We start from the raw sequence: 15273 nt of genomic DNA, 5'->3' as shown, positions 1-15273 counted from the left end.
TAATGAGAACTGGAGCCAGAAACAGCAGCCAAGAGGTAAGACTATTTCTTCTAGGGAGGGCTCTGGACAAAGGTACAATGGAAATGAACCCCTTAAAGCTTTAGTTGCCAGAATAAGAGCTTCAACATCAGGTAAGTCATGCAAAGAGCATCTGAGAGGTACCAATAAACTCCCACAAACCTGAACGGCATCAGGTAAGGTTGTGGGCGATTTTGTATTTCCTTTGTTATTCAGAAAAACAACCACACAGCTGTGCTCTTTGTTTACTGAAAACAAGAGAAGGTTGGACAATGCCCCTCCTATCTTAGTTTTCCCTTTTCTTGTCAACCACCTATTGTCAAGGGCCCAGACATAAATGGCAGAAGTTAAAAGAACCATATTTTCTCCAAGAATGGCTAACACACTGATTTGCAAGTGTTAACGATGTGGGCAGAAGTTCATGTTTTCTTCTAAGCTTTTCCAGGAAACTGTCACAGACCAAGCCACTGGCCATTCTTCATTCCCCTGCAGGGCCACAGTATTTCCATGGTCTTAAATGCTTAATGTTATACTAATAAACCTACTGATTATAAACGGGCAAGCTGTAAACGTGAAAAGCTACACGTAGAAATAACAACTAACAGCACAGCTTTCTTCCTAGGAATATCTGGAATCTGACAGACATTGCATCAGTACTTGTTGGGTGCGTTTATTACTCTATAAAAGTAAGACAATCACTAAGAATTCACTGAAGCAGAAGTGAAAGCATTGATAACTGTGTAGCTATCCCACACAATGGTTACTCTCCTACATTAAATTTTTTGCTTGGGAATTCTTGTATTACACTGCTTCTGGCAGTTCTCCATGTGCCATGTTACAATGTGCCAAAAGACAGTTAAATGCTGATTAAAGTCTCTCATAGTATCTGCTATCATGCAAGATTTTTGTAACTAGTTAAGATGAGGTCATACTGGATTATGGCGAGCCCTAAACCCAATGACTGGTGGAGAGGACACAGAGACGCACACAGAGAAGGCCACGTGATGATGGAGGCAGAGACAGGAGTGATGCAGCTACAGGCCAAGGATCACCAAGGATTCCTGGGAGCTGGCAGAAGCTGGAAGAGGCAAGGAAAGATTCTCCCCTAGAGACTCTCGAGGTAGAATGGCCCTGCCCAAACCTTGATCTCAGACTTCTAGCCTCCGGAATTGTGAGAGAACACATTTCTGTTGTTTCAAGCCACCAAGTTTGCAGTAACTTATTATGGCAGCCCTAGGAAACTAATCCAAGGGATAAATGTCTCCGTTCTATTTGTTAAAGAAAGGATCGATGAGCAAAATTAATATTGCCTCTCATGATCAATTTGTCACTGCAGGTTAAAACAACTTAAGCAGCTACCATAGGTAGTGTCTGAATACCTCATCTTCCTGCCTACATATCTCACAAGAAAAGAGGCAAAAGTGCCCCATGACCTCAACCACCAGTACTCAAGAGTCTAAGTAAAACACACACAGGGAACATAGGGACTCTGCCCAGAAACAGGCAAGAAGCCACGTAAATTTTTTCTCCAAAGGTACCACCACTCCAAACTGCTCTACTCCAAGACACCAAAATACTAGCAGGTCTCTACTGCTTGGATGATTGCAAGGAACAGCAAATAACACAAGTTTCTAAATGACAGCCCCAATAATCTCAGCTGAAGTTCTCAAGAAAAGAGATAAAGATGCAATGCTCTGAGTGTTAGTGCAGGGAAATAGACCCTCATTTTAAATACCCTGGAAGGCATGAAAGTCCTAAACGATGAAGCAAATTTACAGTAGATGCCACAGAACCAAGCATCAGCAAGACCGGTTTGTTGAAGGGGGAATAAGCCTGCAGGAAGAGGGGTGACCAATCCGCTCAGGGCTGCCAGGACACTTCCACAGGAGCATCAACAATGGCACTCTGTGTGGTCAGGAGAGACACTTCCGTCTCCCTCCTTGCCATACCCAACACAATGACAAGGAAAGCACAAGAAGGGACAGAGAATATGACAAATTTTCATCAATCAGCAGAGAGTCAAAAGCACTACTTTTAAATATGTTATTTGATGCAATCCATAGTATGGAACACTAAGCAGCCATTAAAAAGAATAAAGCATGTTAAAAAAATATGAGGCACTTCTTTATGAGTATTGTACTATCACTTTCACTTAGAAAATAACACTGAATCCAGCATTTATTCAGATTTTCTGATACATTGTGTACCGATGGGGAGTTGGTTACCTGGAGGGAGTGTCTGCACCTGGGGGCGCAGGAGGGTGCCATATGGCACAGAGCACGAGAAAAGCCACACGGCTGTTCCTTGCCCGCTGTGCACTCATCTATATCTTTTCATTTTCACTTTCATTTTCATTCAGTCCAATGTATTGTTTGATTTACCTTGGGACTTCCCTTGTGACTCATGGATGATTTAGAACTGTGTTGTTTAGTTTCCAAGTGTTTGGAGATTTTCCTATTTTATTTCTGTTATTGATTTCTAGTTTGATTCCATTGTGGTTAGAGAACACACTCTATTACGATACGATTTTTAAAAATTTGTTGAGGTTTATGTGATGGTTCAGGATATGGTCTATCTTGGTATATGTTCCATGAGGACTTAAAAAGAAAGGATATTCTGCTGTTGTAGGGCAGAGTGTTCTAGAAGTGTCAATTAGATCCTGTTGGTTGATAGCATTGTTGAGTCCTTCTATATCCTTATTGATTTTCTACCTAACTATACTATCAATTCTTGAAGGAGACCTTAAAGTCTTCAACTACAATTGCAAATTGGTCTGTTTCTCCTTTCAGTTTTATTAGTTTTTGCTTCATATGTTTCAGTTCTATTCATTGGGGCATACACATTTAGTATTACCATGTCCTCTTGGTGGATTACTTTTATCATTAAAGAATGTCCTTCCCTGACTGGTAATTTTCTTTGCTTTGAAGTCTACTTTATATTGTATTAATACAGCCCTTCCTGCTTGCCCTTGATTAATGTTTGCATGATGAATCTTTTTCCACCATTTTGTTTTCAACCCACTTATATCATTATACTTGAAGTGAGTTTTGTGTAGACAGCATATAGTTAGATTACTATTATTTGTGTGTGTGTGTTAAGAAGACTGGCCCTGAGCTAACATCTGTCACCAATCTTCCTCTTTTTGCTTGAGGAAGATTGTCCCCAAGCTAACATGTGTGCCAATTCTCCTCTATGTTTTTGTATGTGGGATGCCACCACAGCATGACTTGATGAGCAGTGTGTAGGTCTGCACCTGGGATCCGAACTTGCAGATCTCAGGCTGCCAAAACGGAGCATACGAACCTAACCACTACACCACTGGGCCGGTCCCATACATTATGTTTTTTAATCCACTCTGCCAATCTGTCTTTTAATTGATTTATTTAGACGATGTACTCTTAATGAAATTATTGATACGACAGGATTAAGTCTGTCATTTTACTTTTTGTTTTCTGTCTGTTCTCTATGATTTTTGTTTCTGTTTTCTTTTTCCTGCCTTCCTGTTACTTGAACTTTCGTTTTAAGAAATTCATTTTTATTTACCTAGAATGCTCTTGAGTGCATCTCTTTATATAGCTTTTTTAGTGGTTGCTCTAGGTACTTATACATATATATATAAAACTGTGATAAGATATAAAACTTATCAGTCTACTGGTGTTATTTTACCAGTTCCAGTGAAGTATAGAAAACTTACCTCCCTTTAGCCTCCCTTGGTTATAATTCTATGAAATATTTCCTCTGAATACATTTAGAACCACATCAGATAATGTTATAATTTCTGCTTTAACTATCAAACAAAATTTAGAAAACTCAAGAGAAGGAAAGCCTATGGTATATACCCATATTTTGCTTACTGTGTTCTTTCTTCCATTGTGATGTTCAAAGCTTCCTTCTTTAATCATTTCCTTTCTGTTAAGAGAACTTTCTCTAGCCATTCTTTTAGGGTAGATCTGCTGGTGACAGATTCTCTCAGTTTTCTTTCATTTGAGAATTTCTTAATTTTCTCTTATTTCTGAAAGATACTTCGCTAGGTAAAGAATTCTGGGCTGGCAGTTCTTTCCTTTCAACACTTGAAAAATATGGTACCCTTTCCTCAGCCTTTTATGTTCTCTGATGAGAAATCCACTGTCATTTGCATTGGGGTTGTTTTCCCTATAGGCAAGGTGTCATGTTGGCTGTTTTCAAGCTTTCTGTCTTTAGTTTTCAGCAGTTTAATTATGATGTGTCTTGATGTGGATTTCTTTGGGATGATGCTATGTTGGGTTTGCTTAGCTTCTTGAATCTACAGATTTAAGTCTGTTCCCAAATTTGGGAAGTTTTCAGCCATTATTTCTTTGAGTATTCTTTCAGCCCCACCTCTTTCTCCTCTCCTCCAGGACTCCCATAACACAAATGTTAGCTCTTTTGTTATAGTCATATACATCCCTGAAGCTCTATTCGTTCATTCATTCATTCATTCGTTTGTTCATTCATTCACTCATTTATTTTCCATTTTCTCTCTGTTGTTCAGATTGGGTAACTTTTTTTTGTTCTAGTTTCCTGTTCATTAATTTTTTCTTTTTCCTTCTGTCCTTTCCATTCTGCTGTTGAACCCATTCACAAAGCTTTTATTTTGGTTATTCTATTTTTCAGTTCTAAAATTTGTATTTAGTTCTTAGTTATAACTTCTATTTTTTTCTGAACATTCTATTTTTTTCATTTGTTTTTAGGTTGTTTCACAAGTTTCAAGGTTCATAATTGCTCACGTGTATTTTTATCATGGCTGCTTTAAAATTTTTGGTGGATAATTCTAACATCTCTGTCATCTCAGTGTTAGCATCTATTGATTATCCTTTTTCATTTAGTTCCTTCATGGTTCTTGGTATGATGAATCATTATTCAATCAAAACCTGGATATACTTTTGTTATGTTACAAGACTCTGGATCTTATTTAAACATCCTGTTTTCACTGACTTTCTCTGACACCACATGGCAGGGGAAGGGAGGGAGCCATCTCATTACTGCCTGGTGGAAGTAGAAGTTCAGGTTCCCCACTCAGACTCCACTGATACCTCAGGAGAGACTCTTGTTTCTTATTGCTGGATGGAGGTGAGTTTCGGCTCTACAACTGGTCTCCACTGACACCATGGTGAAGGTAGCCTCATGATTGCTGGGCAATGATGAAAGGCCTGGTTCCCTATTTGGCCTTCTCTGACACCACCCTGGCAGAGGTATCATGGCACTTCAATAGAGCCTCATGAGGGTGCAAGTCTAGGCTCCTCATTTGGCCTTTGCAGGCATGACTGGGGATACAGTTTTTTCTGTGGTGTTTGGCTGGAGTAGAGGGGTTACTGACTGGGTTGGTGGCTTCTTCTGCTCCAAGTCTGGGATATATGGGGCAAAAAGAAAATCCATGGAACTCACCACCATCTCATTCTTAAGATCCCAAGGTCTGCAGCTACTCTGTCTTCTTTTCACTTTTCAGCATCTTCTTATGTTTCTTTTATACATAGTGTCCTGAGTTTTAGTGGTATTTAGTGACAGAAATAGGGAAATGTATGTCTACTGCATTTTCCCAGAACCAGAAATCAAAGCTCCTTCACCTTCATTTTTGAAGGATAGTTGTATCGGATATAGAATTCCTGGTTGATAGTCATTTGGTGATTTTTTTTTCCAGCACTTGACTATGTCATTTTACAGTCTTCTGGCTTCTATGGTTTCTTTATGAGAAATCAGCCATTAATCACATTGTTGTTGCCCTGAATGTGATGAGTTCTTTTTCTCCTGCTGCTTTCAAGATTTTCTCTTTGTTTATCAACCATGTGACTATGTTTTGTCTAGGAAGATTTCTCTTTGTGTTCATCCTAAAGTTCATTGAACTTCTTGGATCTGTAGATAATTTTCATCAAGTTTGAAAAGTATTTAGATCATTTCTTCAAAAATATTTTGAGGGCCAGCCCCATGGCCAAGTGGTTAAGTTTGCACGCTCAGCTTCGGTGGTCCAGGGTTTCACCAGTTCAGATCCTGGACACGGACATGACACCGCTCATCAGGCCATGCTGAGGTAGTGTCCCACATAGCACAACCAGAGGGACCACAACTACAGTATACAACTATGTCCTAGGGGGCTTTGGGGAGAAAAAGAAGAAAAAAAAAGATTGGTAACAGATGTTAGCTCAGGTGTCAATCTTAAAAAAAAAAACCATTTTGTCCCTTTCTCTCTCTCCTCTCCATCTGGGATTCCCATCACACATGTTTTGGAATTATGTTGAGATGCTCAATATTGTCACACAGGGCTTTGTTGATTTTTCTCCAAATCTTTTTTCCTCTCTGTTCTTTGGTTTGGAATTTTCTCTTGATTTACCTTCACATTCACTGATTCTTTCTTCTACCATTTCTAATCTGCTATTGACTCCATCTAGAAAACTTTTCATTTCAGTTATCATAGTTTTCGATTCTAGAAATTTCACTTGGTTCTTTTTTTATCATTTTCATTTGTCTGTTGTGATTCTCTAGTTGTTGACTCACATCATGTGTTCTAATTCTTTGAATACATTTTCCTTTAGTTCTTAAATATAATTATAGTAGGTGCTTTTAGGTCTTTGTTAAATCCAATATCTGGGCCTACTCAGAGTCAGTTTCTCTTTATCTAACTTTTTTCCTTAGTATGGCTGACACTTTCCTGTTAGTTTGCATGTTTATTACTTTTTAGGTGAAAACTAGACATTTGGATTATATATACACACACCCACATACATACACATACCTACATCTATATAAAAATATATATCTCGGGGCCGGCCCCACAGCCAAGTGGTTAAGTTCACGAGCTCCGCTTTGGCAGCCCAGGGTTTCACGGGTTCAGATCCTGGGCGTGGACATGGCATCACTCATATTGAGGCAATGTCCCACATGCCACAACTAGAGGGACCCATAACTAAAAAATATACAACTATATGGGGGTGTTTGGGGGGAAAAAGCAGAAAAAAAAAAAAGACTGGCAACGGTTGTTAGCTCAGGTGCCAATCTTTAAAAAAGAAAATATATATATATCATGCATATATATACCATGTATATATATATATATATATATATATATATACACGCCACACATGCACACACACACACATATATATACAAAAAATAGCAACTTCAGAATCATTGTGTAAGGTCATATCTCTAATATATTGCTTAATACACACACACGTACACAAGTAGACACACACACACACACACACACATGCTAGTAGTTCTACTTCTGATTGAACCATGACTGACAGAGTTAATAGCTGTTGAAGCTGAGTTACAGTTACGTTCTCTTAACTCTTACTAATTAGCATTTCCATAACAAAATCCTAAAAAAAACCCCATATATTTATATATGCTAGTGTAAGCATAGACTATCTTTATAAAAGGATTCACTAAAGAACTATTGACAATGTGGCCTAAAGAGAAAAGAAGGAAGGGGTTGAAAGACAAAGCTAGGAGTTTTGTACCTTTTGAAATTCACATTCCTGAACTACCTATTCATTTTTCCAGTGAAAAAAAAGAAATGCATTAACTGCAATAAAAACTAAAATGCTCTGGCATGTATTGGTCCTGCTTCAGTGACACTCAGAAATAACACTTTATTGAAGCTTAAAAAAATCTTTTATTTTGTGTATACTATCTCCTCATTATAATCAATTCTTACTACTAAATAGCACAACACATTTCTCAAAGCAGGGAATAAGAGCCTCTGTATAAGGAGTGACCACCACATCGTAGACTTTCCTGTTCATACGCATCAGCCCTTTAAGAATCAAGTAAGTGAGGGATCACTCCACTGGTATTCAGATGCTAGCTGCTAGCCTTTCAGCTACTGTCAGTGTGGGCAGCTTTGGAAAGACTATTTGGTTTAAAACTCTTAAGACTATTCCTTTTAACACTAAAGGGAATCAGAGCTAAACAGAAAAGGTGGGAGCAGTGGATTTACTCCTGGATGACAAGATCCAGGTTGTTCGAAATCGGAAGATGCCTTTGTGATCAGCTAGTCCAAAAGCTCCCCATCTGAGCTCTTTGGATCTGAGAAAACAAAATGAGATCTCTTGAACTTGTTCAAGATTTCAAAGAGACTTTTTAAAGACCTCATACATTTATCTATGAAAAAGTTGCTCTGGCTAACCAAATCAGATGTTTTTTAGGCCCTAGTCAGTCCTTCCTATCTTATTAACATCATTTCTTAACATCACCTGCTACCATGAAGCCACAGGACAACAAATTTTTCATGTCCTCCAACGAGACACTTGATTCTCTCTGCCTAATATGCCCAACCCCACTGTTCATTAAACTCTTATTCATCTTGCAAGATCCACTTTGACTGCTATCTCTTAATGAAGAGCACGGGCTCTGGAGTCACATTACATGCCTGGGTTCAAATCATGGCTCTGACACTGACTGTGAGAGAGGTCTAATTAGGTAACCCCTCTATGTCCCAGGTTCCTCCTCTGTAAAATGGAGATGATAACAGTACGTACTTCATTGGACTGATGTAGGGATTAAATGAGCTAATGCATACAAAGCACTTAACAAGTAATAAACAATAAATACACAGTTGTTGTTGTTGTTGTTACTACTACACATTATTAGCTCATAACTAACTCAGGTTTCCCGAAGATGGCCATTAACTTAATAATCTAGGTGTGGTACATAACTCCTAAAATTCCAAAACCACAGAGATCACTGATCCAGTTTTCCTAAGGACAAACCCCCAGACGGAGTCCAAATTCTAATAAAATAGCTGACATGTTAATAACCTTGTAGAAGGAAGACAGACTATTGCATGTTGCAATGAAATTCACATAGCTAGTCACAGTGTGGAGAGGCTGTCACCACAGCATCACTTAGAAGAGCATGAACATTTTTAATGTAAAACCAACACAAAAACATTCTGGGGGCCATAGAAAGAGTAGAGTGAACTTCACCCCAAGAAGCTTTTAAAAGTCTGAAAATGTGATTTGCCTTTGCACTACTTTCTCTCCCTTTGCCAGGTCCAAATGATGCACAAACACCTGAGGAGAAAATTGAAATTCCTTTTTTTCAATTTGACAATGGTAGCTAGCCTTTATTTAGGAACATTTCTGAGGAGACCCAACAATCCTATGAATATCTTAAAGTGTTTTAAACATTATTTTCATCTACAGATTAGGTACTGCTTAAGACAAACCAACGATAACAATAATAGCTTTGAAAAAGCAATGGACACCCAAAGATCATACCTACTTCTCACTGAGCCTTCCTCCATTTCATTACACTCTATCCAGCTGCTCGCCAGAATCCTGAGGAGTAATTCTCCATTCCTCCCTCTCCCTCACCCCCATGTCCAGCTGGTCTGATTAGCTCTACCTCCAAAGCTGATCTCTAATTGATGGTGGCTCATTATCTCCATGGTAACCACCTTGGTCCAAACCACCATTTCTCACCTGGATTATTACAAGAGCCTCCTAACAGGTCTTGCAGCTTCCAGAATGGTACCTAGTAGGAACACAATATATATTTGTAGAATAAATAAAAGACTATGATATTGTGAAAGAAGCCAGACAAAGAAGAGTACAGACTGTATGATTCCATTTATCTCAACTCTAAAAAATACAAATTAGTCTACTGTGATAGAAGGAGGGTTAGTGGTTGTTTGGGTATGGGAGGCAGAGGGGCAGAGTGGAGGGATTACCACTGGGCGCTGGGTAACTTTTGGGGGATGTACATGTTCACTGTCTAGATTGTGGAGGTTTCATGGATGTGTGTGAGTGTGTGTATATATATATATATATATTTGATCAGTTTATATATATATGTGTATATTCATATATCTGTTTATATACATATATATCTCGATCAGTTATATATATATAATTTGATCAAATTTATATATACAGTTTACACATATACAATTTGATATATATATTTATATATATAAACTAATCAAACTGTACACTTTAGATATGTGAAATTTATTGTATGCCAATTGTACCACAATAAAGCTGTTTTTTAAAATGAAAATAAACAAAAAAGCTGTGGTATTTTTAATAAAATATAAAGTGTGGCATTTGCTTCAAATAATCCAGGGGAGGAATGGGAGCGGGGATGAGTGGGTAGAACTATAGATGAAAACAAGATTAGCCGTGAGTTGATAATTATTAGACCTGGGTTCTAAGGACATGGGAGTTTAATGCATTATTCTCTCTACTTTTGCATACTTGAAATGTCCTATAATAAAAACAATTTGTGTCTGTGTGTGTGAGGAAGATTGGCCCTGAGCTAACATCTATTCAATCTCCCCCTTTTTACTTGAGGAAGACTGTTGCTGAGCTAACAGCTGTTGCCAGTCCTCCTCTGTTTTGTATGTGGGACGCCACCATAGCATGGCTTGATAAGCAGCGTGTAGGTTTGGGCCCAGGATCTGAACCTGCAAACCCCAGGCTGCCAAAGTGAGAACTTAACCACCACACCACCAGGCCAGCCCCAATAAAAACAATTTTTAAGTTAGCAGATAGAAAATCATAAGCCAGGATAAACTACAAGAAGAAAAACAACTATAGCTTCCAGAGCTAGGAGTCAAAGACTTCCTTGGAAGTTTAAGTGCAGGGAAATGTGGAGTTTAAAAGGACAGATTTTATTTTAAACGCTATACCCCTGAGAAGCACGTATGTTCCTGTAAGAGCTAAGTCATCTTTGCCCTGGTTGGCTAAAAGCTGGGCTCTCTTGCACACTTGACTTCTAGTGAAGTCTTCAAACTGTCAGATCACCCGGGCTCCCACGGGAATGGGCCCGGCAGCCTGAAGTTTAGGATAAAAAAGAAAAGATCTTGCCCATCTGAAGCACTCCCTGCTTGCTGAAGTGGCATCCTTGTTAAGTCACCAGGTACTACGGCAATGGGCAGCTCAGAAACACACAAACAGGAGCAGCATTTTATCTTCTTTTTCTTCAAGCTTCTGCTCACGTATCTCCTAAAAGGAGTCTCATTTCCATCACCTTAACCATTTTTAAGAAAAGGAACTCTCTGCCTACCTTTGTTTAAAGCATACTAACTCTTATCATCTCATTTGATCCTCACAATAACCTTAGGAAGCAGGAAGTATCATTATCCTCATTTTAAGGATGAAGAATAATGAAACTGATGGGCTGGCCTGGTGGTGCAGCAGTTAAGTGTGCACGTTCCACTCCGGAGGCCCAGGGTTCACCCGTTTGGATCCTGGGTGTGGACATGGCACCACATGGCAAGCCACGCTGTGGTAGGCATCCCACGTATAAAGTAGAGGAAGATGGGCATGGATGTTAGCTCAGGGCCAGTCTTCCTCAGCAAAAAGAGGAGGATTGGCAGCAGATGTCGGCTCAGGGCTAATCTTCCTCAAAAAAAAAAATAATAATAATGAAACTGAGAGAGACAAAAGAAATGGACTATCCAAGGTCACACAGCTAGCAAGTGACAAAACCAGGCATCGAGGTCCATCCATCTCTCTGCCTGTCCAGCTGACTACCTTCTAGGTGTAGAAGCAACTCAGACCAAGGTGCATAAGTGAAAAAAAGTCAAAATCCCAACAATTCAGTTCTTTTTACCCAATGTCAAACATGACAAAGGATTTTAAAAGTGGGTAGATGAAACCATTACTTCAAATAAAGCATTTTCAATTCTGTGTGATTTTATTTATCCCCTAGCACAAAGACCAATGAAGAAGAAACTGCAATTAGCTTTAGACATTGCACGGGGAGAGGAAAAGGAAGGTGACGCCCAAAGAAAGGTCAAAGAAAGAAAAATAGAGATCAAATTGGAAAGAATAGCACATTAAACACACAAACCAAATTAACAACCCCCGCAGAATTTTCTCTGTAAAACCAGCATGCCCTGTGTGGTGATTATCCTGTTAGTGAAATGAATGAAAACAGTCATTTCCTCCACGCTACTTGTTTCACCCACGTTGGGTTAAAAAAGAAGGGAATTTTCAAAACTGTATTAAACTTGCTCACACTGGGATGGTTCTCCATTTTCCAATAAAAAAATGTCACTTTCATAGCCCAAGGTCTACAGTAACAATTCTTGCTTTACGAGTAATACATAAAACCTGGTATTTAAAACACCAATTTCAGTTGTAGCAGCTAACATTTACTGAGCACATACTATAATCAAGTATTGTTTTTAATGTTTTTAATCTGTAAAGTGATCCTTTGACGTAGGTTCTATTAGTGGTAGGGCAACCATATAATTTATTGTCCAAATACAGATGCTTTTGGGAGAGAAAGGGGAGCTATCAACAATCATGCCAGGCACAGGCATAAACCAGCAATGTTTGGACACCCAATCATTAGCCCCAGGTTGCAAACGGAGAATTGAGGAACAGAAAGGTAAAATAGCCTATCCAAGGTCACATAGCTGGCAAGCCGAGGAGCCAGGGTTCAAGCCCAGGCCATCTGGCTCTGGGCTCACACTCAGCCACTCTGCCATGGGCACCTTGTGAGCTGATATAGTATCATATTTTTTAAATAAAGCATTCCACTGTTCCAGCTTGAAGTGCACAAACTTTTCTGTATTTCACAAGTTCACTGCAAGAAAATGGCTAAAACCCAAGGAGAACTGTGAGTCAAGAGTTTGTATTTTTAACAATAAAGACATTCATTAGCTTTTGAATAGAGTTGAAATATGTCCCTTGTTAGATGTGCTTCTCCTAATGTACTTCTCTCAGCATATGGCATGGCTTATTTCACTTAGGAATAAATATACATTTAAAACAGCAACACCTACCAGTTAAACAGACATCCATACTTAGACTGGTACCACAGATGCCTTCAGTGGTGCTGGCTCAAACCCCACTAGGTTTCTGGGTCGCTCAACCTCATACCATGGAAGCAACTGTTCCATTTCATAGACCTGCTTGTAAAGTCTCATCTTCTCTTGTGTATTACTGGAATGGTTTTCAAAAACCTCCAAGGAAAAATTATGCCCCAGAAATAAAGTGATACAGTTCAACATTTTCCTTTCACTGCAAAATAAACTATAGGCATCATAAAACCTCAATGAGCCACCATGTCAGGTAGGTAGAAAGTGTTTTTGTTGTATATATGAGACTGCTTGTAGACATGCTTCATAAGGCAACATGATGTTGGTGTGTTTCACATTATCCTGTTTCTTGAGTCCCTCAGTGACATCACTGTCCTTTGTCTTACAGTTCTTTCTGCATCTTCCCTCAGACACTACAAGGCTTGCTTCATCACTCCATTTGGTGTCTCTGTCAAGTGACACTTCACCAGAGAGGCTAAAAGATCTACCCTCCCTCCGCCCCCATCACTATCTCCGCTTACCCACTATCTCCCCTTCTTCCTAGCTGTGGTATCAAAAAATACATATTTGGTTTTGTCCTTGGTTCCTGGAACAGAGCTCGTGAAACTCTTGGAATGTCCTGAGCGAGGACTGTCTTTCTTTTCTGGCTATTCCTGAGCTTTATCCTTTATAATTAACCAGTAATCATAAGAAAAATGCTTTCCTGAATTCTAGAGTGAGTTGTTCTGGAGAAGTGCCAAACCTGAGGAAGGGATCATGAGAACCCTCAAATTCATCGTCTGCCAGGCAGAAGTGTGGCTGGACTGGGTAACCCATTTGCAGCTGGCATCTGAAATGGGGGCAATCGTGTAGCACTGAGCCCTTAATCTGTGATGTCTGCGCTAACCCCAAGAGTTAGTATCAAAACCGGATTGAACTGCTCGACACCCAGTTGGTGTTGAAGAATTAAATGTGGAAAAATGGCACGTATTTGGTGTCAGAAAAAACCACACATTTGGTGTCAGAATAGTGCCAGAAAAAACGAAGTACACTAGCACTTAGCACCTTGTGACAAACCACAGATTGATTTCTTTCTCCCACTAGAAGGCAGGCACCTCGACAGCACCGACTTTGCTCTGTTCACTGCTTTATTGCTGGAGCCTTAAATAGTGTCTGAGATTATAGATATCAATAACTATTTGCTGAATTAGTGGATGATCACCCTGAACTTTAGTTTCTATGTAATGACTCTTAGCCAGAGAGTAGAGATTCAGCAAAGAAAGGGGAGAAAGATAGAAGGAAGAGAAAGATGGGAAAGGTCCCTGTGGTACAATGGGAAATACATATTTAATCTTTGTACAGGCTCCTGTTACATAGCTCGTAAAACCCTTAGAATCTCTGGAGTGATGAGTGTCTTCTGTGTGCTAATAAGATGGCTGGTAGTTAAAGGTCCCTAGAGAGCTTCAGGATGGAGGCTGGTCAACCAGAAAGACCAATAATAATGACCAGCCTCCCTTAGTAGTGGGTTGGAACTTTCAGCTCCACCCTGACCTCCAGGGAGGGGAGAGGGGCTGGTGATTGGAGTTAATCACCAATGGCAAATGATTTAATCAATCATACCTACGTAATGAAACCTCCATAAAAAACCCTAAGTGTTGGGCTTGGAAAGTTTCAGAGGTACTACCAGAATGGTAGTACCTCTCAACTTCATGGGGACAGAGCTCCTGTTCTTGAGACCCTTCTGGACCTTGCCCTATCTACCTCTTCATCCAGTTGTTCATCTGTATCCTTTATAATAAACCAGTGATAGTAAGTAAAGTAACTTCCTGAGTTCTGTGAGCTGTTCTGGCAAATTACTGAACCTAAAAGGGATGTTGTGGAAACTCCTGACTTTGAGCCAACTCGGACAGAAGTGGGTACTCTGGGCACCCAATACTTGTGATTGGCATTGAAGTGGGGGCAGACTTGTGGGACTGAGCCCTTAAACCTGTGGAATCTGATGCTAAAGCTGGGTGGTTATGTCAGAATTGAACTGAATTGCAGGACACCTAGTTGATGTCCAGAGAGTTGAAGAGTTGGTTGTTGGTGTGGGAAAAAACCATACACTTGGTGGCAGAAGTATTCTAAGTAAAAACAGTTCAGCCCATTTATGATTCATCAATATAAAAGCACAAAATAAAAAGTCCTGAGCTTAAGATCAACTGTGAGTAGAAAATAACAGTGAAAAAACTGCAGAGACCCAACAGGATGAGCCAAGGCAAGGGAGCATCACCAAGGAGCCACTACACAGGCCAAGAAGGTAGGAGAACCAGCATCTAGTTCTGGCTCTGTCACTTTACTCTTGGCCTGAGTTTTCTCATTTGTGAAATGCGGATTCTGCACTAGAGACCTTATGAGGCCCACCCTTCATCATCCTTCTACACGAGCTGGTGGATACATCCTCAGATCCTTCCATCTTGAAGCTTCCCCATCCCAATCACTTCACT

At 39.7% G+C, this 15273-nt stretch overlaps 1 protein-coding gene across 5 annotated transcripts in view; it reads right to left on the bottom strand.

The window, feature by feature from the left end:
• SUMF1 (sulfatase modifying factor 1) overlaps positions 1–15273 on the bottom strand; it is an 87337-nt gene that overhangs the window by 11013 nt on the left and 61051 nt on the right. For 2 of the 5 annotated variants that reach the window (XM_005600412.4, XM_070238562.1), the window contains one exon: positions 9459–9510. The exons of the other annotated variants lie outside the window; for them this stretch is intronic. In XM_005600412.4, the coding sequence (XP_005600469.1) occupies positions 9459–9510 (52 nt within the window). The remainder of the gene's footprint in view (positions 1–9458; positions 9511–15273) is intronic. 5 annotated transcript variants of the gene reach the window in all.

Source organism: Equus caballus, chromosome 16 (assembly GCF_041296265.1).
Source record: "Equus caballus isolate H_3958 breed thoroughbred chromosome 16, TB-T2T, whole genome shotgun sequence".
NCBI classification, from domain to species: domain Eukaryota; kingdom Metazoa; phylum Chordata; class Mammalia; order Perissodactyla; family Equidae; genus Equus; species Equus caballus.
Note: the sequence above shows the minus strand (reverse complement) of the source record. Positions and strands in the feature narration are given on the sequence as shown.